The 24,156-nt window shown below is 36.8% G+C and overlaps 4 protein-coding genes across 4 annotated transcripts; 2 read left to right on the top strand and 2 right to left on the bottom strand.

Annotated features, from left to right (window-relative positions):
• Positions 1–6,561: 6,561 nt before the first annotated feature.
• Positions 6,562–7,997, top strand: LOC148581798 (uncharacterized). Its single transcript, XM_088494372.1, has 2 exons — positions 6,562–6,600; positions 6,693–7,997. Exons 1-2 carry the CDS (start codon positions 6,562–6,564, stop codon positions 7,995–7,997), a joined length of 1,344 nt encoding a protein of 447 aa, XP_088350498.1.
• Positions 7,998–8,625: 628 nt separating this feature from the next.
• On the bottom strand, positions 8,626–9,744 carry LOC107621136 (uncharacterized). Its single transcript, XM_088493834.1, has one exon. It carries the CDS (start codon positions 9,742–9,744, stop codon positions 8,626–8,628), a length of 1,119 nt encoding a protein of 372 aa, XP_088349960.1.
• Positions 9,745–12,852: 3,108 nt separating this feature from the next.
• LOC107621137 (uncharacterized) lies at positions 12,853–17,923 on the top strand. Its single transcript, XM_016323173.3, has 5 exons — positions 12,853–12,984; positions 13,133–13,193; positions 14,923–15,413; positions 17,201–17,574; positions 17,732–17,923. The coding sequence occupies exons 1-5, from the start codon at positions 12,967–12,969 to the stop codon at positions 17,844–17,846; spliced, it is 1,059 nt and encodes a 352-aa protein (XP_016178659.2). The 5' UTR covers positions 12,853–12,966; the 3' UTR covers positions 17,847–17,923.
• Positions 17,924–21,052: 3,129 nt separating this feature from the next.
• LOC148581797 (uncharacterized) lies at positions 21,053–21,620 on the bottom strand. The gene is made up of 2 exons (XM_088493832.1): positions 21,531–21,620; positions 21,053–21,451 (listed from the first exon to the last, which is right to left on the bottom strand). Exons 1-2 carry the CDS (start codon positions 21,618–21,620, stop codon positions 21,053–21,055), a joined length of 489 nt encoding a protein of 162 aa, XP_088349958.1.
• Between the last annotated feature and the right edge of the window lie 2,536 nt (positions 21,621–24,156).

The following is a 24,156-nucleotide window of genomic DNA, read 5'->3' as shown; positions in this document are numbered from 1 at the left end:
CTATCTCGGTCAAGGCAGCCATGAATTCTAGTACTTCCCTTTTCATCTCTCTTTGCCCTTGAAGAAGAACACCAAGAGTGTCATGCATTGAAGATTGAGGTGGATATGAGGGCTCATCACTTGGGAGAAAAGGTTCATGATAAGGGGGTGGTTCATCATTATAAGGATGTGGTGGTTCATCACTCTCCATCTTTTCCACTTGTTGCACAAAACACTTCAATCCTTGGTTCTCAAGTTGAGATTCTTTAGCCATGAGAGCTTCGTATGGTATCCGGTTTACCACTCGGTCCAATTGATGAAGGGTTGCATGAAATCGATCCATTGTTTCCTTGAGACGATCTTTTATTTCTTGTTCTGCTCGGATTGCATGATTAGGATCATATGGCTCTTGGGTTGATGGATATGGATATGGTGTATATGGAGGTGGTGGTTCTTGGGAGTAATTAGGTTGGAATTTGGGTGGTTCTATGTATGATTCATATGGCTCATAGGGTGGTTGATATGGTGGGTATGGGTTACGATCATATGAGGGTGTTTGGTAGTAGGGGGCTTGTGAGTATAGTAGTTCAAAGCTATGTTGAGGAGGTGGTTCATAAGCATATGGTGGTGGTTGTTGACAAGTACAATAAGGACTTCCACATCCATTAGATTGATATGGTGGGCTTGTTGGTAACTACAAGGAAGTCCACCATATCCATTGTCTTGATGCGCACCTCGGAATGGCTCTTGCTCATAGTACGTTGGTGGGGGTTGGTTGTCACGAAAAGGTCCACCATAACCATGGTCTTGGGATGCATCGTAGAATGGTTGTTGCTCATGGCACATTGGAGGAGGATGTTGCCGAAAGGGTTGATCAAATCCTTGTGGCTCCTCCTATCTTTGATTGTCCCAACCTTGATGCATGTTCCTATTATAGCTTCCATACCCTACAACATAATTTGAACCAAACTCGTAGCCAAAGGGATGAGAATTCATAGTATCAAGAGAAAATAAAAACACAAAAACTAATAAGGAATAATGAAACTAAACTCCTAAAACTAGAAACAACTACCAGAGAAACGAAAAAGCAAACTTATTCACAATAACCAATAATAAGGCACACGTTTGTAACTCCCCGGCAACTGCGCCATTTTGATGAACGAATTTTTACAAGTAAAGAATTCATAATAAATTTTCGTTGGGAGTATAGTTTCCAAACCAACAATAATCCTTTCATATAAAAATTTGGTTGTCACTAAAACAAACCCAGTAAAATTAAACCGAAGTATTTAAATCTCGGGTTATCTCTCAAGGAATTGCAGGGAGGTGTAGTTATTATTGGTTATGGAAAAGTATCTTTTGGGGTTTTGAATAAGGAACAAGAAAAGTGAATTGCAAGAATTAAACTAATAGTTAAGAAAGGCTCTTGGCAAGGTATGAAAACTAGAAGTCCTATCCTAGTTATCTTTATCAATTGTGACATCAATTGTCCATTGCTCCCACTTAGTTAACCTCTAACTATGAAGGAAAGTCAAGTGGATGAATCAATTTGATTCCTCAAGTCCTAGTCAACTCCTAAGGAAAGACTAGCCTTAGAGGAATCCAAATCAACTAGCAACTTTCAATTATCAATCAACAAAGGAGTTTGATAACTCAAGAGTCTCCAATTACTCAACCAAAGCCAAGAGGAGAGAAATCTACACTAAAATCCAATCAAGCATTCTATCAAACACTTGGAAGGCATAACATAAAAACATAGAAAACTAGCAAGGAATATTAAATCTAAACTACTAATTGCAAACATCAATGACTAACAAATAATAGGAGAAGCAATAAATATGAAATACCTCAAATTGCATTAAATGAAAAATCAAATCTAACATGAGAATTCATAAACTAAAGTAGCAACACAAAGTAATCAATAAGGTAAATAAATAAACTAGAATGCTAAGACAAATAAAAGTAGAAGAGAAAACTAAATTAAAGCAAAGTAGAAATCTGAGATTAAGAAAAGCTAAACCTAAAATCGTAAAACCTAGAGCCTCTCTCTCTAGAAAACTACATCTCAAACCTAAAATTATGTGAATGAAAGTTTTGTGTGAATGAATGAATGATTTCCCCCACTCTGCAACCTCTATTCTGTGTTCTCGGGCTTATAATTGGGCCAAAAAGGAGCCCAGAAATCGCTCCCAGCGCTTTCTGTAATTTCTGCACGTGGCGCATGTCACGCGTACGCGTAGGTCACGCGTACGCGTCGCTTGGCAAAATTCCTTGTCACGTGTACGCGTCAGTCACGCGTACGCGTCGCTTGTCTTCTACGCTAGTCACACGTATGCATCGCTGCCACCTTCTCAAAACTTCATTTTCTTGTGCTCCTTCATTTTTGCAAGTTTCCTTTCCATCCTCTAAGTCATTTCTGCCCTATAAATCCTTAAAACACTTGACACACAGATCACGGCATCGAATGGTAATAAAGGGTAATTAAAATTGACAGTTTAAAGGCCCAAGAAACATGTTTTCAGCTATATCACAGAATTAGGAAGGATTTGTAAAATCACGCAAATTATATGAATAAGTGTGCAAAGAATTGATAAAAACCATTCAATTTAGCACAAGATAAACCATAAAATAGTGGTTTATCAGTCCCCAACCTTTTTTTTGCTACAAAATAGTCCCGAAGGTTTAACTTAATTTTAAAACCGTCCGTCGGACTAAAATACCCCTTCCACTTCTTCTCCAAAATCAAACACAAGTAGAAACATAAGCAGAAGCACAAACACAAGCAAAAGCAACAACAACAATGAATCAACAATGTAATAAAGCAGAAACATGAGCAGAAATAGAAGCAGGAGCAGAACAACAACAACAACAACAACAACAACAACAATGAATCAACAATGTAATCAAGCAAAAGCAGGAGCAGGAGCAGGAATAGAACAACAACAACAACAATAAAACAATATAATCAATCAGAAGCAACCAGAAGCAACGACAATGAGAAATCAACAACATAATAGAAGCAGAAGCTGAAGAAGAAAGGAAGCTGAAGCAAAAGTCGGCAAGCCACCCGAAACCGCCATCACAGCCAACACAGCGCTGCAACCCTTTTCTTCTTCTCTCTTTGCGCTACCCTAGCGCCACTGTAACAGCACGACCTCTTCTCCTCCCTCGGCTCACCACCGAAGCCTTCCCCTGTTCTTACCTCGAACCAAAACCCACTACCATTGAGCACCTCTGCCGAGCCCAAAGGAGCAGCGACGAGATCCAGCGACCGAACGACGACAAGCAGCGACGGGAGATTGGAGCAGTGGCAGTGGCACTTCCCCCTTTCCCCCTCTTTTTCCCTGAATCAATCCTTTCCCCTTTTCCCCTTATTCAACGTTTTCTTTTTTTTCTTTTTTTAGTTAGGAGTATTTTTGAAATAAAAATAAAAATAAATTAATGAAAAGAACAATTTTAAAACAAACTGAAATCTCTGGACTATTTTGTAGTGAAAAAAATATTGAAAACGAAATAAATTTTCGACCTCTACGTTAGGGACCAAAATCGTATTTAACCCTTTAATTTATGAATCAGACCATACTTGTAATAAAACCGATCAAATTAGGGGTGGCAAGCGGGGAAGCCCGCCCCGCCCTGCCAGAAGCCCGCCCTTTGGCGGGCTGGCTCGCCCCGCCCCGCCTAGTGAGGCGGTCCCAAAATCCCAGCCCGCCTCGCCTAACGGCGGGCTGGCGGGCCGGTAGGCTAAGCCCGCCAAATATCTTCTTTTTTGTTTTTACTTTTAACTATTAAATAATATATATAAAAGCATAAAAAAATCTCTTCTATTTTTTACTTTTAACTATTATAATTTCTAAAAGTATAAACAAATTATAATTTTTATATTCACAAACATTAAAGTCTTTGTAATTATAAATATTGTTCCCAAAGCAAAATAAACATAATCCAAAACATAATTATAAATAGTCTCTAAAACAAAATAAACATAATCCAAAACACTCAATTTTCATCTTCATTCTCTTGTAAGTTGGGTTGGGGGAAGTTGGGTTTTGGCAAAAAAAATTTTAAAAATACCCCTTGATAAAAAAATACTAAGCCCGGCGGGAAAGCCCGTCCGCCCCGCCAAAGCCCGCGATTTAAGCGGTGCGGGTTAGGCGGACTTTTGCTATTTGGCAGTCCTAATTTCTCAGCCCAGCCTGCCTTTTTGGCGGGTTACGCGGGCCGACCCAGCGGGTTTAGGCCCGTTTGCCACCCCTAGATCAAATCTAGTCGACAATGGTCAAATCTGTCGAAAATTGAGTGGTTCGCATCGAACCAATGTGGTCTGAAAGCATCACCAGCGTGCGTCCACGGTGTGCTGGATCCCTGTAGCATGTTACTACTGACTACTGAGCCACCATTGCCTTTAATATAAATTGCGCTAATAATAATATAGGGCAAAAAACGGAAATAAGCCAAGGCAGGAGAGAAATTACATGAATCAGCCAAACTGAAAATCATTTCACGAATCAGCCAAAGCACATTACTATGTAATACGAACTAGCTGGATTCAAACTACGTTAACACATAAATCAAACCAACCAAACTCGAATTATGAAGGAACACGCGATGAACATAATTCGAACCTAGATGGTTCGAACTACCAATGAGCATAATTCGCACTAGGCTTGTTCGAATTACACCCTTTGAACGCTTCCCCAAGTAATTCGAACCTAGTTGGTTCGAATTACTCAAAATTTGACTCAAATAATAATTCGAGTAAGGTTGGTTCGAATTACATAGGTTTCGGCTATATAAGGAGTTCGAATCAGCCTCATTCGAATCACTTTTCCATTCTCATACCCCACCAAATCCCAGAGAAAATAACCCAGATTTGATCCGATAAAGACTCGAACAGAATACTCAGCTGATGGGGGATGATCCAGAAAGGCTATATCGGTTGGACGGAGTTGCTCATATAGCCGGGGTCATCAACGATGAGGTTAGTAGATAGAAAACTTTGTGCTAGGGGTTTATCTGAGTTAGTGGTTTTGGATGCGGTTTTAGTGGCGGTTTATGTTAGCGGTTTATCCTAGTGGTATTGCAAGTGGTTTATATTAGAGGTTTTGCATGCAGTTTAGTTGGTGGTTTATGTTAGTGGTTTTTATTAGTGGTTTTTGTTAGTGTTTTTGTATGCGGTTTTGTTGATGGTTTATGTTGGCGGTTTATTTTGGTGGTATTGGTAGTGGTTTATTATGTGATTTTGTGTGTGGTTTAGGATAGTGGTTTTGCATGTGATTTTCGTAAGTGGATTTGTATGCGGTTTATGTTAGCGGTTTAACTATGTGGTTTTGTTAGCGGTTTATGTTTGGAATTTTTAGTAGTGGTTTTTGTTAGTACTTTTGTATGCGGTTTTGTTGATAATTTATTTTGGCGGTTTATTTTGGTGGTATTGGAAGTGGTTTACTATGTTGTTTTGTAAGCGGTTTATGATAGTGGTTTTGCATGTGTTTCTGATAAGTGGATTTGTATGTGGTTTATGTTAGCGGTTTAAGCATGTGGTTTTGCTACTGGTTTGTTATATTGGTTTTGCATGTAGATTCTGTTAATGATTTTAATAAGTGGTTTCCGGTGTTAGTTATTTTTGTCACTGGTTTTGTAAGTGGTTCTAATAATGTCGTCCATGTAATGCGCAGCCACAGCGATGCATCAGAAGCATGCGGTGGCAGTAGGGCATGCGACTCGATGAGCGGTATGTTCCATACTTGCAGATGGCCGGATTATACCATCTTGCGAGGCTGAACGATAGATGGTTCTGGTTAGATGAGCCCCTTGTCAGTGCCTTCGTCGAGCGGTGGCGTCCTGAGACGCACACCTTCCATATGCCGTTCGGAGAGTGCACGATCACACTTCAGGACGTGGCGTACCAGCTGGGGTTGCCAGTGGACGGGCGTTATGTCAGCGGTTGCCTTACAGATTTCCAGATATACATCCAGGGTGGCCGTCCAGCTTGGGTGTGGTTCCAGGAGTTGCTTGGAGTGATTCCTCCTCCGAGCCAGGTTCAGAAGTTCGCAGTAAACTACACTTGGTTCGAGGAGACTTTTGGAGAGTGCCCCGAGGGAGCTGATGAGGAGACTGTGCGGCGCTTTGCTCGTGCCTATATCATGATGTTGTTGGGCACTCAGCTATTTGCCGACAAGTTCGGCAACCGCATTCACATCAGATGGCTTCCCTACGTAGCTATGCTTGAGGAGATGGGTACCTACAGCTAGGGGTCTGCAGCACTGGCATAGTTGTACCGGTGCATGTGCCGAGTGGCGAACAGACATGTGGTGAAGTTAGTGGGCGCACTTCAGCTACTTCAGTCCTGGATTTTTTGGCACTTTCCTAGGCTTAGGTCTGCCGGGTATGATACGTGCAGCTAGCCGTTGGCCTCGAGGTACCCTACTCAGACCTTTCTATTTCAAGTTAAAATAGTGAATTTCATGTACGCTTGTCATGTATTACAAATCTGTCACACTTTTAATTAGCCATAACACCCATGTGAGATGCAGGTGGTTAGGTTACAACCTTTCCGGTAGCGAGAAGGGACCTAGAGTTCAGATGTGGAGACTGAGGATAAACATGTTACAGGCCAGGGATGTGAGTATACTCCTGGCTAAGTTTATTTAATTAACTAAACTTTATGAATTTGGAGCATGAGTTGGCCTGACAATGTTGGAATCTTTGTGCAGTTTATCTGGATGCCGTATAGCACCCCCGATGTACTGCAGGTTATGCATCCGGAGGCGTTGGAGCCTCGGCATATGGCAATGTGGCGGTGTGTGACGTCACTGATATACTTTGCCGTTATAGAGTGGCATCAAATAGATAGGGTTCTACCGCAGTTCGGGGGAGTCCAGCCACGTCCGCAACCCGCCCTGAACATCGACTTTCTGATGTCGAAGGACGGGAGAGGCGGTGATCGTTGGTTCCTGTCTGCTTTGCAGTCCTGGCATCTTCATTGGGAGAGCCGTGCGGATCACGTTCTCCGGTTCGATGTTGTTGCAGACCCTGGACCCTCACATGACTTCCTGGAGTGGTGGAGTCAGCAAGGAAAGAGGTTCTTGTCACCAGAGATGTATTTGGGGGATCCTAGAGCCATTCCTATTCCTATGGAGGCATCACAGAGGGGTGCTGGGCGAGTTCCTGACATGGATCATGTTGATGACGTGCCGGGTAGGCGTCGGGTCGAGAGGAGAGCTTGTGTGGGGACACGACGGAGCCAGCGTGAGTGGAGGTGGCTGGACCAGGCTATAGACGAGGCTGACGGGGACGATCGACGTGGAGGAAGACGACGAGGACACGGAGGGAGACGGAGAGGGCGTGCTGCGGCAGACGAGCACGGTGATCATGGTGACGACGATGACGACGATCAGGGCGGGCCCGTGGGGGGGGTTGCTGCAGGGCATGTTGTAGGAGGTGGTGTTAGTCCCCATGTTGGCGGGCATGGAGGCGAGTGGTATGGGTCAGGTATGGGTGACGGGGTTGACCAGGGTGATGGTGGACTTGGTTTGGGGCCGCTTGGAGATTACTTCGTTGGTGTCCCAGCTGATGACCAGACACTTCAGGAGAGTACGCCATGGGTTAGCCCGGGGACGATGTTTTCAGACTTTATGGCAAGTGATGGGCTTGATGCGGACTTCGGCGGGTCACACTTTCTAGACGAGATTACTGCCATCATGCAGGAGGATGATGCGGCATGTAGGCATGGTCAGAGCTCCGGCACACAGGCACCTTTAGATGTCGATCTGAACGAGCCTCCTACGATGCCTGCTGTCGACCATTTTGCATTGGGTGGTACTCCTCCTTCCTCCTACACTGCTGTGTCACATTCAGTTGCCGGGCCGTCTGGGGCACCCGTCCAGCCTAGGCCACCTGCACAGCCTGCCCCGGATGAGGAGGAGGATGAGATTGAGGACGAGGAGCCGCTTATCCGGAGAGGCCACAGGACACGGGTACCCCGTCGTTGCTTCACCGGCTCGCATCTGCTTAGATGATTCATGTATCCTGTATGTTGTTTGTTCATGTTCATTGTTGTATCTTAGCCAAGTTTATTATTGTCGTTGATGTACTTTGATGATCCAACATGTAGTTTGGTTATTTATGTTTCAGTATGTTGTTCCAAATCATGATATTGGACTTTGAAAATGGCTGTTTAGTGTTTATTTCAGTTACTAGCGTAGTTTCTGCATCATGTATTAACTTAATTTGTATATTTATTTATTGTTGTGTGCATTCAACAGACATTTCGTTCAAAACTCCAGAAACAGAACATATTCATTAATTAAGATCCCATGCATAGACATCACATTAACATTAACGAATTCTATCACTTATCAACTACAAGTAAGGAAACCTATGACACTGGAATCTAAACGCCAAAGTGAAATAAACAAAGTACCAAAGCTAACAATTCACCTACTCATGTCCCCCTGTGTTCTCTGCTCCTCCGACCTGTGGGCAACTCCGATGTATGTGTCCGGGTTGCCGACATAGGTCACATCTCTTTGGCCGGTTCGGATCTACCTCGTCCATATTGCTCCATATCCGAGTGGACCTCGGACAACCCTCTCTCGTACGCCTCTTGTTAGGGTCCGGGATCACAGTAGACCCGTCATATGGTGGCTAAAAATCCTCCAGAATGGGAGGTGTGAATCCGATCCGATACACACTGAACACCGAACTAAGACGATGCACCTGGTGGACGTAAGGATGCCATGTGAGCCGTGAGTAGGCACAGCATGCCAGGGCATGCGGACATGGGAAATGAAGTGCCTGGAAGTATCCACAGTCACATGTCTGAGATGCAAGCGAGACTCTGTAGCTACCCAGTGAAAACGAACCAGTCGGAGTCGTCTCTGCGACGGTGAACTCCGAGTCATCCCTGTCATACAAAGTCACCGTGAAGCACCTCGCCGTCTTCAAATTGGCCTCGATACACTTCACCAAGTGCTGACTGAATTGTTGTCCGGTTCCCAGCTGGGCCTCAGCCTCTCTCCCCTTGCGAATAAATAGTTCGGCCAACCTTCCGTACGTTGCCTTCACTAGCGAGCACACAGGGAGGTTTCTGACTCCCTTGAGGATTGAATTCACACACTCAGAGATATTCATCGTCATGTGCCCGAATCTCCGCCCCTCATCACAATCTTGTGTCCACAAGGAATACTCAATCCGGTTCGTCCAGTCACACATCGTCGGTTCTTCAGACCGCAGAATATCAAACCAGTAATCGAACTCTATCTCGGTCTTAGCGTAAGCTGCGTTGACAAGTAGCCTCCTGGCGTCTTTGCCCTTGAAGGTTAGGGCGAAATTTGCCGCTACATGTCGAATGCAGAATGTCCGGTATGCAGATGGAGGTAACCAGCCTCCGTCGGGAGCCTCAAGCGCGGCCTTGATGCCGTTATGCTTGTCCGATATAACCAGCAGACCCAGCTGCGGTGTCACATGCTGACGCAGATGGGAGAGAAAGAAGGACCAGGACTCAGCATTCTCACCCTCGACTAATGCGAATGCAACAGGGAGTATGTTGGAGTTCCCGTCCTGTGCAATCGCGACAAGCAACGTTCTCCCATACTTGCCATACAGATGGGTGCCGTCAATACTAACCAGCGGCTTGCAATGATGGAATGCCTCGATACACGGTGGAAACGTCCAGAATAGTCTGTGAAAATAAGCTTGAGACTCGTCCAGCTGTCCACCAACTCGAACAGGGCTCGTCCTAAGGATTGCAATAGTACCAGGCATCGTCAACTGGACTCCTAACACCCACCTAGGGAGCTCGTTGTACGACTCATCCCAGTCACCAGAGATGAGGGCAACAACCTTCTGCTTCGCCAACCAGACCCTCCTGTACATCGGCCTAAACCCAAAGTGTGCGGCCGTGGCATTTAGGAGCACATTGATGCTGACGGATGCATCAGCCCTAACCATTGGCATAATGAATGCCGATATCACATGATAATCCAAACTCCTGTGGTCGCTGGAGATGGAGGTGGCGAGACACGTATGCGGACCATTGTACCGTTTGACCTCCCAAAGGCCCTTGCGCTGTCAGAGACTCAGCCGAATCAACCATGTGCACCCATTCTCAAACTCAGAACACTTGCCCACATACCACCGATAGTCAGACTCCACTACCTTGTACTGTACCCCCTCGGCGGATGCTGTAAGTCTTCACACTTAACAGGGCCTCATCTTTATCCTGAAATTGCTGACCAACCTGGAACTCTGTCAAACCTACAGACCCTTCCGCATCTCTAGCGCCAAATCCAGCAGACTGCCCAGGAACCCCCTCCTGCCTCATGGCATCCAAGTCCAAAGAGAAAAAATGTGGAGGGTACTGCTGTGTGCCAGAGCTAGAATCACCTCCCGTCTGAGCAAGCTCGCTCACTCCAATATCATCGCCACTGTCATCAGTAATGATATCCGGCTCGACATCATTGTCCTCTGGATCATCCAACACTCCATCTCCAACCCAGGCGGTGCATCACACTGTAAATAGGTCGGTGGAAATTCCCCTATTCCGACCTCGTCGCCCACACTGCCGTTGAGATCAACAGCGAACAAAGGGGAGGCGACTGGCTAGACGGATGGCTGGTACGCAGGGACGGAGGAAGAAGCAACGGCAGGTCTAGAGCTAGAATCGGCTACCGTGGCTACAGTGGTGGTATTCCAGTTCGAATCCCCCGAGCTAGATACCACATCAACCAACTTTGCCAACAGTTCTGGTGTCCTCACTTTTGGAAACTGCCGGCGACAATGAAACATGACCTGCAAGTCCTCATCACTCCCAATCGTGAAATAATCATACTTCACGGTTTCCTGGAGCACCGTGATTGGAATGCGATAGAAGAACTTCTTAACCTGTTTCAAACCTTCCAGACCAAGTTTCAGCAGTACAGAGCTAACAAGGTCATCATAGCTCGTCGTAGGGCTCATGATAATACAGAGAGGATCCTTATCAGTGAACTTCACACCGGAATGAGTTTTCCTCTTAATCGATCCTCTGTGGTGAACCAACACTACAAAACTCTCCTCACTAGCCATCTTACCCCCCTCTAATGAGAGCAACTCACGTTTACACCATATATATACAGGTCTGGTCTTCACTAATTCGAACCAGCCTAGTTCGAAATACAATTTTCCTAATTCGATCTGACTCAGTTCGAATTACATTGCATTGCGTGCATGAAGGTAATTCGAGTCTGCTTGGTTTGAATTACTTGGGGAAGTTTGCACCTACGTAATTCAAACTCACCTAGTTCAAATTATGTATCCTTGTAGTTTGAACTCAGCTAGTTCGATTTAGTGTGAATTTCGTTCCTGAATAATTCGAACTGAGTAGGTTCGAATTATGTAGAACTGTAATTCGAACTAAGTTGGTTCGAATTACATAGAGATGTCCTTTGGTTAATACATGAACCAGATTTGCCTTTGGTAGATTTGTGTAAATAATTGGTCACCATGGCTTATTAACGTTTTTTGCCCAATAATATACCTAGTATAAATTTCACAAGCCATACTAATTTCCTCTCTTTTGGCAAACACACTTTTAAAAGCTAATAGTGTTATATATATACAATGAAATTTATATATAATTTATTTAAATATAGATAATATAAAATATTATTTTTATTCTTTAATAATAATATTATATTTATTGAATCACCAAAAATTTTAAATAATTATTAAAATATTTTTTTATATCATTAGTTATGTCTAAAAATTAATAGTTGATTGTTATTAATATATTTGTGAAGAGATGTATTTTAAAATTTTAATTTTATTTTTATAATTTTTATATTTTTATTTAATTATAGTTGAATTAACTAAATAAATCAGTGACTCATCAATTGAACTAATGACCCAAAAATTAAGTGGTATAACAGGATCAATTATCGATTCAATTTTAATAACTATGATATACGTATAAAAAATAATTATTTTTATTGATATAATATTACGTAATTAAATTTACAGGTGAAATTATTCTATAATAAATCAAAATTAAATTTCATTAATAATATATAGATATTTGTAAAATTTTTATTAGGTCAACGGCCTATATATATTCGCTCCTTCTAAAATTGTCTCTATTCTCTAATTAGAATGACTGAATGAGACCTCCATTAATTAGCAGTATACCCATCCCCAAGTTACTTTGGAAAGGTCAATTTAATGTTTTAAACAGACATTAAAATATTACTTTCGGTTCGCAATATTTAGGAAGTTATTTACCGAAATAAATTTATTTAATATCTATTTATCGTGTAATATTTATTTTACTTGACATGGTAATATTGTATGGAGCGTGAAAATAAAAATATTTAATAAATATTGTATTAAAATGTGAGAGTGATAGTCTGATAGATATATTTCAAAAAAATAAAGTTTTTTTTTTAAATGTAAGAAATATTATATATGAGAGAGAAATTACATATAATTTTATAATGATCACACTAATCAACTAAATTTATAATAATCCTTAATTATAAAAACAGAGAATTGTCTTTAATACCTAGGTGCCCTTTAATCTCTCTTAAACTAGATGTTAAAATAAATTTTCAAATATAAACATAATTTGGTACATCTATATACACATACAATTAATAATAATAAATAAAAAACAAGAATAAATAAAGTAGTCAACCAGTCAAATTAAACTATATGATGCACTTAAGGCAACTTATTATTAACTATTACAAAAAATGAACTTTAACATTATGATAAGAATGTAAATGTGGATTAATAGACTAGTAGTAACAATAATAAACAATATAATACAATTACAAGACTAGAATATGTCATTATTTTACCATTATGTCCTCATGCAAAAAAATCTTGGTGAACAAACATAAAGAGTGTGAGTTTTCGTAGTAATGCAAAGTATAACCATAAAGAGAATATTGAAGAGCATGAAACATACGTGAAAGAGAAGATACAAAAAAACATCATCATCATCATTGGATGCAAACTGGCTGTTTGGTATATGTTTTAAATATATTAATTAGATTAGATTATTAGATATTAGATTGAACCGTCCATTTATTGTTTCTCACTTTTATTTTCTTTTATTATTTTTTTCTCTCTCAATTTCTATTAACTCCCTCTATCTTCATTCCCTTCTTCCTAGATAGTAGTAATTGGAGTTGAAAGTGCTGAAGCTGTGAAGCATCATCATATATATAACACAGGTAGTAGCATTTGAATATCCTATTTTTTTTTTTTATTTTTTAGTGTCTCTTTTTATTTTGTGTTTGTTATGAACTTCTTGTGCTTCTTTGTATGTTGTTCATTATTTTAATTTGGTGCCCATAACTTGCATAAAACATTGTTCTTTATTTGGGCTTGTTTATGGATGATTTTACTGGGAAATATCAATTGGCCACAATCTTATTATTGGCTGAATTTCACTTTCTTTTTTCTTTTTTTTTTCTTTTTTTATTGTTAATGTTGGGAAGCCATAATCAAAGAAAGTTTATGGTGGGCTTGTGAATTGTGCAATATGTAGGATCTTCGTTTTTGTTTGAAAATGAAAATAATAAAATAAAATTTGGAAATTTAATGTTTTTTTCCGGATCTATATAGATGGAGTCGAATAAGTAAAATTTGAATTAATAATACAAAAAAAAAAAGAGAGAGAGAGAGAAAATCTCCTTTTCTCTTTCATCAATGACATGATTTTTTTGGTGGAAGAAATAAGCATGATCCACTACCGTCTCAGTTCTGTAACTTATGGTTTTTCTCACCATTCACTTCTAAAACCTGTTTAGTATCCTTCCTTTTTATCTTTTCGAGAAAAACCTAAAACTTACAATTACTTCGAAAGACAACGAGGTTCTTGACAAAAAAAATCTAATCCGATCCTTGACAATTATTTCGAAAGAACAACGAGATTCCTATGCCAAAAATAAGTCAATGTTATTTTTTTTTTGCACATAGGCTTATCAGCCCAAAAAAAAATTAGAGACTGAATTGGGCGTTTTTTTTTTCTTGGAGATCTCGTTATCCTTTCAGATATTTCGAAGTAATTGTCAGAGATCGGGTGAAGTATTCAATCTATCTTTTCCTAAAGTATTCAAATTTGCTTCCTTAAGTTTTTTTTTTGTAACTTCTCACCCTCTCCTCTTGTTATTGTTTAGAATAATAAAAATTTGGAATTTATATATTTTATTTGATGTCAAAGGTCTTAAATTCGTCCTACCAATTTTGATATGATTTTCAAAACAAAGTAAATAGAATTCTAGAACTTACCATATAATTCATGGTATAAAAAAACACATAATTTAATATATAAATATCAAATCAATATAATTTTTTGTCAGTTCCAAACACAATTGTTAGTTTGTTACTGTGCACGGTTCATCACTTTCTAATCCCAAGAGTGAGAAACATAAGAAATCAAATAAGTGGAAGTCATTTGTAGTGCCTTTGAAAATTGTTGATATCTTTTTGGATTACATTGTTTATATTACATTTACATTACACTCTTTAAGTGCGACCATTTTAAATCTTATATAACATCGAATATTTGTGCATTTAACTGTCCACATACATTGAAAGAAACACTAAAATCATACCAGTTAGGAGATGCTACTTTACTTTTTATGTGAAAAAGTGGCACACAGTATTTTTTTTATTTGATAATATATTTTTTATAATTAAAAAATATTTTAAATAATAAAAATATATGAATTTAATTTTAACAATATTCTTTAATGGTTTATTAAAATTGCATAATTACCATAACCGTCGAATGAAATAGGTGTATATATTCAAGTGTAATATCACATTTATATATTATAATTTCTAGTCATGTTACAAATTTGTTGTATTCACTAATTTATAATGCGACAAGATTAGTCGAATTTTTTATAATAAGATTGAATTTGGTGGTTCTTAATTTGTAAACTTAACTTGCAGGATTCATAATCCATTTAGACATCATGCGAAATTTGAAAATCCACAGCAATAGTCAGCCGCATTCATTCATTTATGAGGATCCAAGAATTCAGGAGCAGAGGAAAATTTTGCAGCAGAGAATGTATGGCAATAGATTTGTGATAAGAGAGGTTCCAATACAAGGTTTGTTCAATGGAGAAAAATTTGGTAATAACAATAATGATAATAATGTCATGATGGACTATGATATCCCTGAGTTTGTTGTTTTCATTCAAGAAGATCTTCAACAATTTGTTAAGGACATAGGGGTTGATAGGGTGGTGACCCCAGAACAAGATTATTGTGACTTAGATCATAGTCATCATAATAATGATAATATTTGTCACATCAAAAGTAGAAGTGATCCAAATCTGGTAAGAACTATGAAGAGAATGTCAACAATTTCTGATGGGTCAGAATGTGACTTTAAACACACTTCTACAAAGAAGAGGACATCACAGACACTTGAAGAGGTTAGATTCATCAGTTCTTTATTTTTCTTTATTTATATATTTATTTTGACTTAACTACTGGATTCAGGTGCCTGACGAAATGGTCCTGAAGGATATTTCGACAAAACAGCTCTTGAATTATTTAAAAATACGACAAAAATTATCAATAAATATTAATTTTTTATAAATAACAAAAAAATTTTGAATTTAACAATGACTTATCTATTTGATTCAAATTTTTGTGAAAATATTTGAATAAATATTTAAAAGATATAGAAAAAATTTGGAACAAAATTTGATCTCTAGATTTTTCTTTTTATTTTTTTTAAAAAAAAATTGGTCATTTACAATAATTTTTTTTTAAAATTCACTTGACATAAAATTAATAATTTGTGAGGATGAAATTTTCATTTTTAATGATATTTGCAAAAAATTACATTAAAATATGATCTCTAAAATTTTTTTTAAGAATATATATTTAATATTTAATTCTTTTTTTATATATTTTACAACTTATTTGTCGTTAACATATTTTGAGATTATTTTTGTGAGTCATGTGAAACCTTTACCATTTTAGTAGTTTACTCATTTATTTTTCATTTGATCGGATGACAATTTTCTTGTTAAAATTTTAAAAGCATCGTAAAAAAATATTTGACTAAATTTTTTTGAAAAAATAATATTTCTAATACTTTAAATACATAAAAATGTTAAAAAATTATTATATTAAATTTTCAAAATATAGTAAAATTGAAGGGTATGTAGAGTGAAAACGTATTAAGTTTCTTGCTGTTGGTAAAAAAGAATTATAAAAAAAACACAGTGGCTATAAATATAGCATATCTAACGAATTGATAAAAAGAAAGATCATAAAATTTTAACATAAGAGTATTTATCCCTGAAAACAGAAAAAAAAAAAAAACTGTATAATCCCATCTCTTTTTACTTGGTAAGTTTGTTGTCATTATTGCTAGTCATTTTTACCTTTTGTTAGTCTTTTTCCTTTTCTTTTTTCTATTTTTACCTTTTGTTTTTTTTCTCTTTTTCTTGTTAGTATATATTATTTATTATTATTCTATCATGTGAATTGACTCAATTGAGTAACATTATGACACTCTGAATCTTCATATAGGCTCTTCTTTAGACAGTTGTATACTTTGACTCTAATTTAGTGAACCTTGGTCTCGAAGATTGACCACTTCAAAGTTGGCATAGTTATACTAATTCAGATGTGAGATAGTAATGAATCATGAACCCAAAAATTAAAAAAGAACACTGAAAAAAAAATGTAAAATTAACTCTATACATTTCCAATAAAAAGAATAAAAAGCCTGATAGTGTCAACTTTCAACATAAGCCAAATACTAAATTTAAATAGGTAAACTAAGTTGTAGCTTCTTCCCAAAATTATAATATATGAGTTTAACTAACATGTGTATTTGGTATACAATCAGATTTTTAATAAATACAAAATAAATTAAAAATTTAAATTTTTTATATTTTTAATAAAAAAATTTTAATTTATATTCTTAACATGTACCCTAAAACTAAATCCATAACCTATATGTTGTTAATTACTAACTATTTTTCATGATAATTGTTTTTTATTTTTTAAGTTTACTATAAACCGAAAAAATTGAAAAAATTAAAGAAACAATTATCACAAGGAGGGAATATTGTTTGATTTTTGCGTTAGACTATTCATTTTTCTTCCATTATATTATAAATCTTTAGAAAGTAACCTTAAAATATTGCTACCTCTAAAATTTTTTTAACCATGTTGTTTTTCTCTTTGAAAAATTCGTCAGATTTTCAGAAATGATGCAGAATTCTCAAGACCTTTCAAGAACTGGCAATTGAATTCACAGCTAGGAACAACTGTGAACAAGAATAAGTACAATAACAACAGAGTGAAGTATCCAAATCAGTGTTCTTGTCCATACTTATCACAATTTACAAACACTGCAACCATGCCTCCTCCTATAATAATAGGTTCACAAATTGATGATTTTCCTCATCAAGAGGTTTCTTCACATGCTCCAAGTCCTCTCTCAGTTCCAATATTATCATCATCAACAACAAATTCTGGTTCTGAAGCATCAATGTCGTCAATCAATGCACCTCATCATCATCATCAAACGAATGACAGCATAAGCAGTACACACTCATTTGCATTTCCCATGTAAATATGTTATTTTATTTTAATTTGCATCACTCAAGAAAAATTTGCATGGTTGGTACAAAATAAGATATAAAATATTATTACCAAATAAGATTAAAAAATTAGTTCATTAAAATATTATTGATGAATAGTTTGGTTTGTGAATACAAAATTTCAGATTACCTGCTGAATGGAGTGGAAGCCCAGTGAGAATGGCGGAAGGTGAGAAAAGGAAATCAAGATTTCGCCAATGGTGGAAGATATGTGTGTTTCCTTGCTTCAAATGCTTTTGAACTATAAACAACAAAAGAGGATTATATGATATTATCCATTAGCTATGGATATTTATTTATCTTTTATGATTCTATAATAGTTATAGGTATACATATCATATCAATTCAAATTAACATATAGTCATTAAGAAGATTATATACATTTTTGGTTCATCCTTTATATTTAGACACATTTTATATAAAATATCAAATATTGCTAGTTAAAACTCTGTATTTAGTCTTTAAACTAGTCCAAATCCTTTATTAGTAGCTTTTTTTTTGTTCGATTTTTAATTGTGAGAATAAAAGAAAGGCAGAGAAAAAACAAAGGAAGGAAATAGTGAATAGTTAAAAAGTTTTTAAAGGAAACTATTTTATAGTATGCTTTCTTGTTATTTATAGAAATTAGGAAACTATATAAATGAATAAAATCAAAATGTATTCAATTAAAAAAATTAAATAAATTCACATCATAACAATTATTCATTTTCTTTTTTTTTAATAATTATATAGCGAGTGTATTATTGTAAGTAATGTTCAATTTCATATTACTTTTTATTTATTAAAAGTCAAAATTCTACTGCAGGTTCAACATTAATAAAGCATTATTTGTAATTAATATAACATCTTAGATTATCATAGAGTGAAAATATTTTTATATATTAAAATGAGTTATTAAAATTAATTATTATATAATTTTATATAAGTATATGTGTAGATTAATTTATTTTTAATGTGTATTTTATATATTAATATATATTTTATACTAATAACTAATTTTAGTAATTATTTTTAGTGTGTATATATAGCTTGATGGTTTCTGCGCTTCGGAAAAAATCCTACAATAAAATAAAATTTAGAAACACCTATGTAATAATGTAACGTTTGGAGTTGTTAGTATTAGATAAGCATAAGCATAAACGGTTAGTACTAGGAAGTTAGAAATGATGAATTTGCATTTGTAAAAATGCATATGTATATCAGGAATTCAGGATATAATCTGGAACTAGACAAGACTTGATAATTCGGTTGGTAGTTGGTACAATAAGTTGAGACAACAATTGTTTCTTTAGTTTTGATGGACATCATTCACATGACCACATGAAAATAGGAAGCCGACCACATTGGATGAGAGAACTACCTAAGGTTGTACGGCATAAATTGTCATTTTTAATGATGAATTTTTTTTGGTGACTTAATAATGAATGATTTAAGTGTGAATAATTTTAATAATAAAATGAAAAATAATTAAAATTTTTTATTTTTTTTTATATTTTTAAAAACTAATATATATTTCATTTTTATTTATTTAAATAAAAAATATTTAGAGATAAATTAAGACTCTTAATTATTATTCGAATAAGATATATAAACCAATTCGATACTTCTAAAAAAATTGGATTAGTTAGACAAAACTACGTAAAATGTAATTCATTAAATATTTTTTTTTCTAATGGTTTAGGCATTTCTTTTCAAACTAATCTAACATTTCATCAATATTAAGTTAAGGGTAATTTACATTAATAAATTGAATAGGGTTTAAAATTACGCAGATGTCTTAAGTTAATTTTTGTTACACGCTTATCTTAGAATATTTCTATGTAAATCGAATCAATTAGATTCGATTTAGTTATAATATATAGTAGTAAATCGAATCAACTAAATTCGATTTACTACATATATGCTATAGAAGTAGTAAATCGAATCTACTATATATACATGTAAATCGATTTACTACTTCTGCAGCATGTATATAATAGAATAAATGATTATTTGTACCCATAGAAGATGAAAATGCTGACAGATGTACTCACACTAGATCAAAACTAAACTTGTACCCACACAAGATGCCCTCCGTGTGACAAAAATAGCCTATCTTGGATCTACACTTGGTTCATGGTTATCCGACCCTACATGGCTCTCCAACACTCCAAAAGCCCTATCTACGTGGAAGTGAACGTTTGTATATGAAGGTAGAAAGGGCCTTACACATCAAATCAAAACCCTAGCAACTTATCTTCCCCAATTCGAACCATACCCCTGAAATCAAATATTGTTAAAATTCAAGTGCACCAACGGTCAGAAAGAATTATCTCGTAACCCCTAGAATGTCTTTGCGCAGAAATAACTCTGCTACAAATGATTGAAGTCGCAACAGTTCTGCAAGTTCGAAGAAGATGAAGGAGAAGAAGCTCGACGACAGATGTTTCTATGGGAGGGAGGTTGCGTTGATGGAGTCTGGCACGATTATGAATCCTAATAAATGGTTCATCAGATGTCCTCTATGGGCGGTAAAGGCCAAACGCTGTTGTTGTTGAGGTGAGAAATTTATTTTTGAATTTTAGTTGACATTTGGGTGCGTTTTTTTTTGTTTTTTCAGACAAGAGACTGCAAATACTTTGTTTTGGTGGATGAACTCGAAGAAGGATGGGAGGGCCTAACAAGATGTTTAGCAAGAGAAAGTCGAAGCATTCTTATGCAAGGCATGATGATGGATTGACTGTCACTGCAATGGGAAAAAATCAGCAAGCATCCTCAATGATGGCTAGGAAGATAGACAAATTTAGGGTTGAAATTAGGGGTAAAATTAGGGTTATTAGAGTGTTTCTTTCAACCGTTGTGTTGGGGGTAGCGTTTTGTTTATTCTGTGAGTTGTATTTGGTGATGAAATTATAAGATATGTAAAATTGGGGATCTTTGTTCATGATAGTGAAGAAAGTTCCTGATATTGGCATGATATGTTGTGTTCCTTACATTGTTCTGGTTTTTTCAATTTCTAATACATTGACGTAGATACGCATGCTTTGAACTTGTTGCTGCCATTTGAAATGATTTTGATAATGTTTATCTGTAGACAATACCATTGAAAATGGACATGAATCTCTTTTTTCTTCTTAAGGATCCAATAATAAGCTGAATCCGTAACATAGTAACCTAATGGTTTTGGTTTTTAATATATGAGTTTGTTCCAAATTCAGAACAAGGTGCTGTTACAAGAGTGATAAAATTAACAATAAGTTGAAAAACACTTATATACATAGATGCTGCAGGTTCTAATGATTGTCACGTAAGCCAAAGAAGGCAAGTATTGGCAACTCAAATCACACCCTCAAAACCAGCATAACTAAGTCTACACTTAGACAGACCATGAAAATGCATAACAAATTACAAGAGTTATGTATTTCTCTAAAGTATACCAAAAACAACAAAAAGCAACCATAACTAGTTTACAAAATTGGGGTCGAGTTACTGCTCCCGCTTGAGATACCATTTTTTCCTCCGCTTGATGCACCTATCCTGCCTCGACCTCTACTTTGACCTCTCCCTCTAACAGTTGTGCCTCGACCTCTAGCAATTGGAGTTACAACACTAGGTATGGTCATGAACTGAATGAACCGTGTGCTTGTCTCTGCACTAGCACCTTGTAGTGGATGAGGTGTAGTTTGAGAGTTGTGTGTGGAAGGAGTTGTAGTTGGAAGATTGACAGATGGTGTGCTTGGCTGCAGTATTTGTCTAGTTGGAGGAGGTCGCCTAATACTTCTCCTTTTAACTTGTTTTTTAGTTGTTGCATTGTTTGTTGGAGGTTGTGGTTGTGTATTTGGTGGCGGTGGCATGGGTTGAGGCTGCTGCATTCTAAAGATCAAACAATTCATATGAGTGACAAGCTATACAAGGCAGATTAACGAGTTGAATAATGCAATGCACTTGTGCAGCGTGGGGTGTTGCAGTTCTATTTCCCTCTTCAGTTGCCTCTTGTTCAGCTTCTGCAGCTTCTAATGTCTCCTCCCAATACATTTCAGCCAGCATATCCTCATCCTCATCATTTACAGGCACTTGTGATGCAGAATTACCTTCACCAATTGCTTCATTTCTCTTCTTACAACTTCTCTTATTGTGACCAGCCTAAGAAAAAAAGTAGTCATCGTAAATTCAACATGAATCACAGGAATCAATAATTATAGAATTCAAATAATTTCACCTAGAATTAGACTTACATACCTAGAGGCAGTATTTGCAGATAACAGTTCCAATCCTCCTCTTTATTCTATGAGGGTCACTCTTCTCTTTAAGGCCATCATTTCTCTTGTCTCTCTTGGTTGTAGGTCTTCCAATTGATTTTCTGTACCATGGTGGCAGAATGGAGAGGGTGTCAAGGTGCTCCCAGAACTCCTAGCTTGGAACTGGACGATTGAAGTCTGACATGCTACATTGTATGCATCCATGATAAGCCAGTTGTGTGCATACTCTTCGGGTCTTCTGTTATGGTAAGCCGAAGCAGCACAGGCATGTCTACATGGTAGCCCAGTGAGTTGCCAAAGTTGACAACTACATGTACCTTTGCCAAGATCCACACTCACCTTCATCGGCAGACATTGCACCTAATACACATTCTCCGCGTCATCTCCGGTAGGCAGAGGCCTCCATTTGTTGCTCTCTCGCTTCTCCTTTTCTAATCTACTCTGTTAGGTTGGTGCTAACCCTCCGCTGTACCCAACCAAAATTTTTTTATTCCTTGCCATAATCCACATTACGTAGCACCTCACTTCCTCTAACATGGTAATTATCGGTTTCCCCCTCATCTTCTTCACCTTGGCATTAAACACCTCGCAGTTGTTGTTTGTGTAGTTGTCCATCTTAGGGTATTCACTAAAGTGAGCTCTACTCCATTGTTTTGGACTAATCTTTTCTAAGTATTCCCAATTCCTAGCATTGATCTATTTTAGTCTATCCATGGCAGCATTGAAGTCTTGTGTTGTGGTTGCCTTAGCACAAGACCACATACACATTTTCAACTGCAAGTCACTCCATTTCTTATGAAAGTTTTGCCATATATGCATGGCACAGAATCTGTGGTTGGCATTTGGGTACATTTCTTTCACGGCAGGTATTAACCCGTGTAGGTATACAGTAAAGTAAACAACTATCAACATTTGATATTCAAATGGAAAATATTGCTCAATTTATGACATTCAAAGCAATTTTGTACCTAAACCAAATTTCAATAATCCACTTTCAGTGAGATTCTAAAACAGAATTCAATAATTATCTAGTAATTTTGTGCCTAAACCATATTTCAATAATCCACTTTCAATGAGATTCTAAAACAGAATTCAAATTAGACAGAGAATCAAATTGTCTAAAACATAATTCATAACCAAATTAAGTCCCAATAACAGATTCCACCTACACATGAATCAATTGTCTATATCAGATTAAGTCCTATAATCATATATTCCAATTAGACATACATCATCATAACAATTTCAATTAGACAGAGAAGGTATTAACTTGCCATAACAGACTTAACAAGTAATCAAAACAAGTACCTTCTGCATATCTGACATGAAGTTAAACCCGTTTACCTAAAAATCTCCCACATCCTCTTGAAGTATCTCTAAAAACAACTTCCAACTATCCTTGTTTTCTGATTCTATAATTACATAGGCAATAGGATAGATATGATTATTTGCATCCTGTCCTATAGCTGTCAATAGCTGACCCCTGTAATACCCTCTAAGGAAGGTCCCATCCAACCCTATCAAAGGTCTTATCCTCTCCTCTAACTCATTGATAAACCCATATTTTATGATATATTTTGTGCTCAATTTAGGTGATTTATTCAATCCTTCACTCACTTATTCATGTAAATTGCATGGTTTTACTTTTCCTTCCTTATTATGTAATATATGTGAAAAACATGTTCCCTATGCTTAAAAATAATTATTTCAATTACCCTTTATTACCATTCGATGCCGTGATTTGTGTGTTGAGTAGTTTCAGATCTTCTAAGGCAGGAATGACTTAAAGGATGGAAAGGAAACATACAAAAATGGAAGGAAAGCACAAAATGGAGTTTTTGAAGAAACTGGCAGCAACGCGAACGCGTGACTAAAGCGGATGCGCGCCATGCGCAGAACATAGATGACGCGATCGCGTGACCCACGCGGACGCGTGACAGACGCCACGCACCAGAAATTACAGAAAATGCTCCCAGTGATTTCTGAATTCCTTTTTGGCCCAGATCCAAGTCCAGAAGGCACATATTAGAGGTTATAAAGTGGGAAAATGCATATATTCATAAGAAGGTCTTGAATTAATTACTTTTCATAGTTTAGATGTATTTTTTAGAGAGAGAGGTTCTATCCTCTCTCTTAGGTTTTAAGATTAGGATTTCTTATTATTTCAATTTAGTATTCCGACTCTTTATCAGGTTCAATATTCCTTTTACTTTATATTTCTCTTTTACTTTCAGATACTTTAATGCTTTCCTTTAATTACTTTTGTTGCCAAATTGGCTTATGAACCATTCATGTTTAGATTTGATTTTCTA

Source organism: Arachis ipaensis, chromosome B10 (assembly GCF_059453495.1).
Source record: "Arachis ipaensis isolate K30076 ecotype BB chromosome B10, ASM5945349v1, whole genome shotgun sequence".
NCBI classification, from domain to species: Eukaryota; Viridiplantae; Streptophyta; class Magnoliopsida; order Fabales; family Fabaceae; genus Arachis; species Arachis ipaensis.
This window is presented reverse-complemented; position numbering and strand designations above follow the sequence as displayed.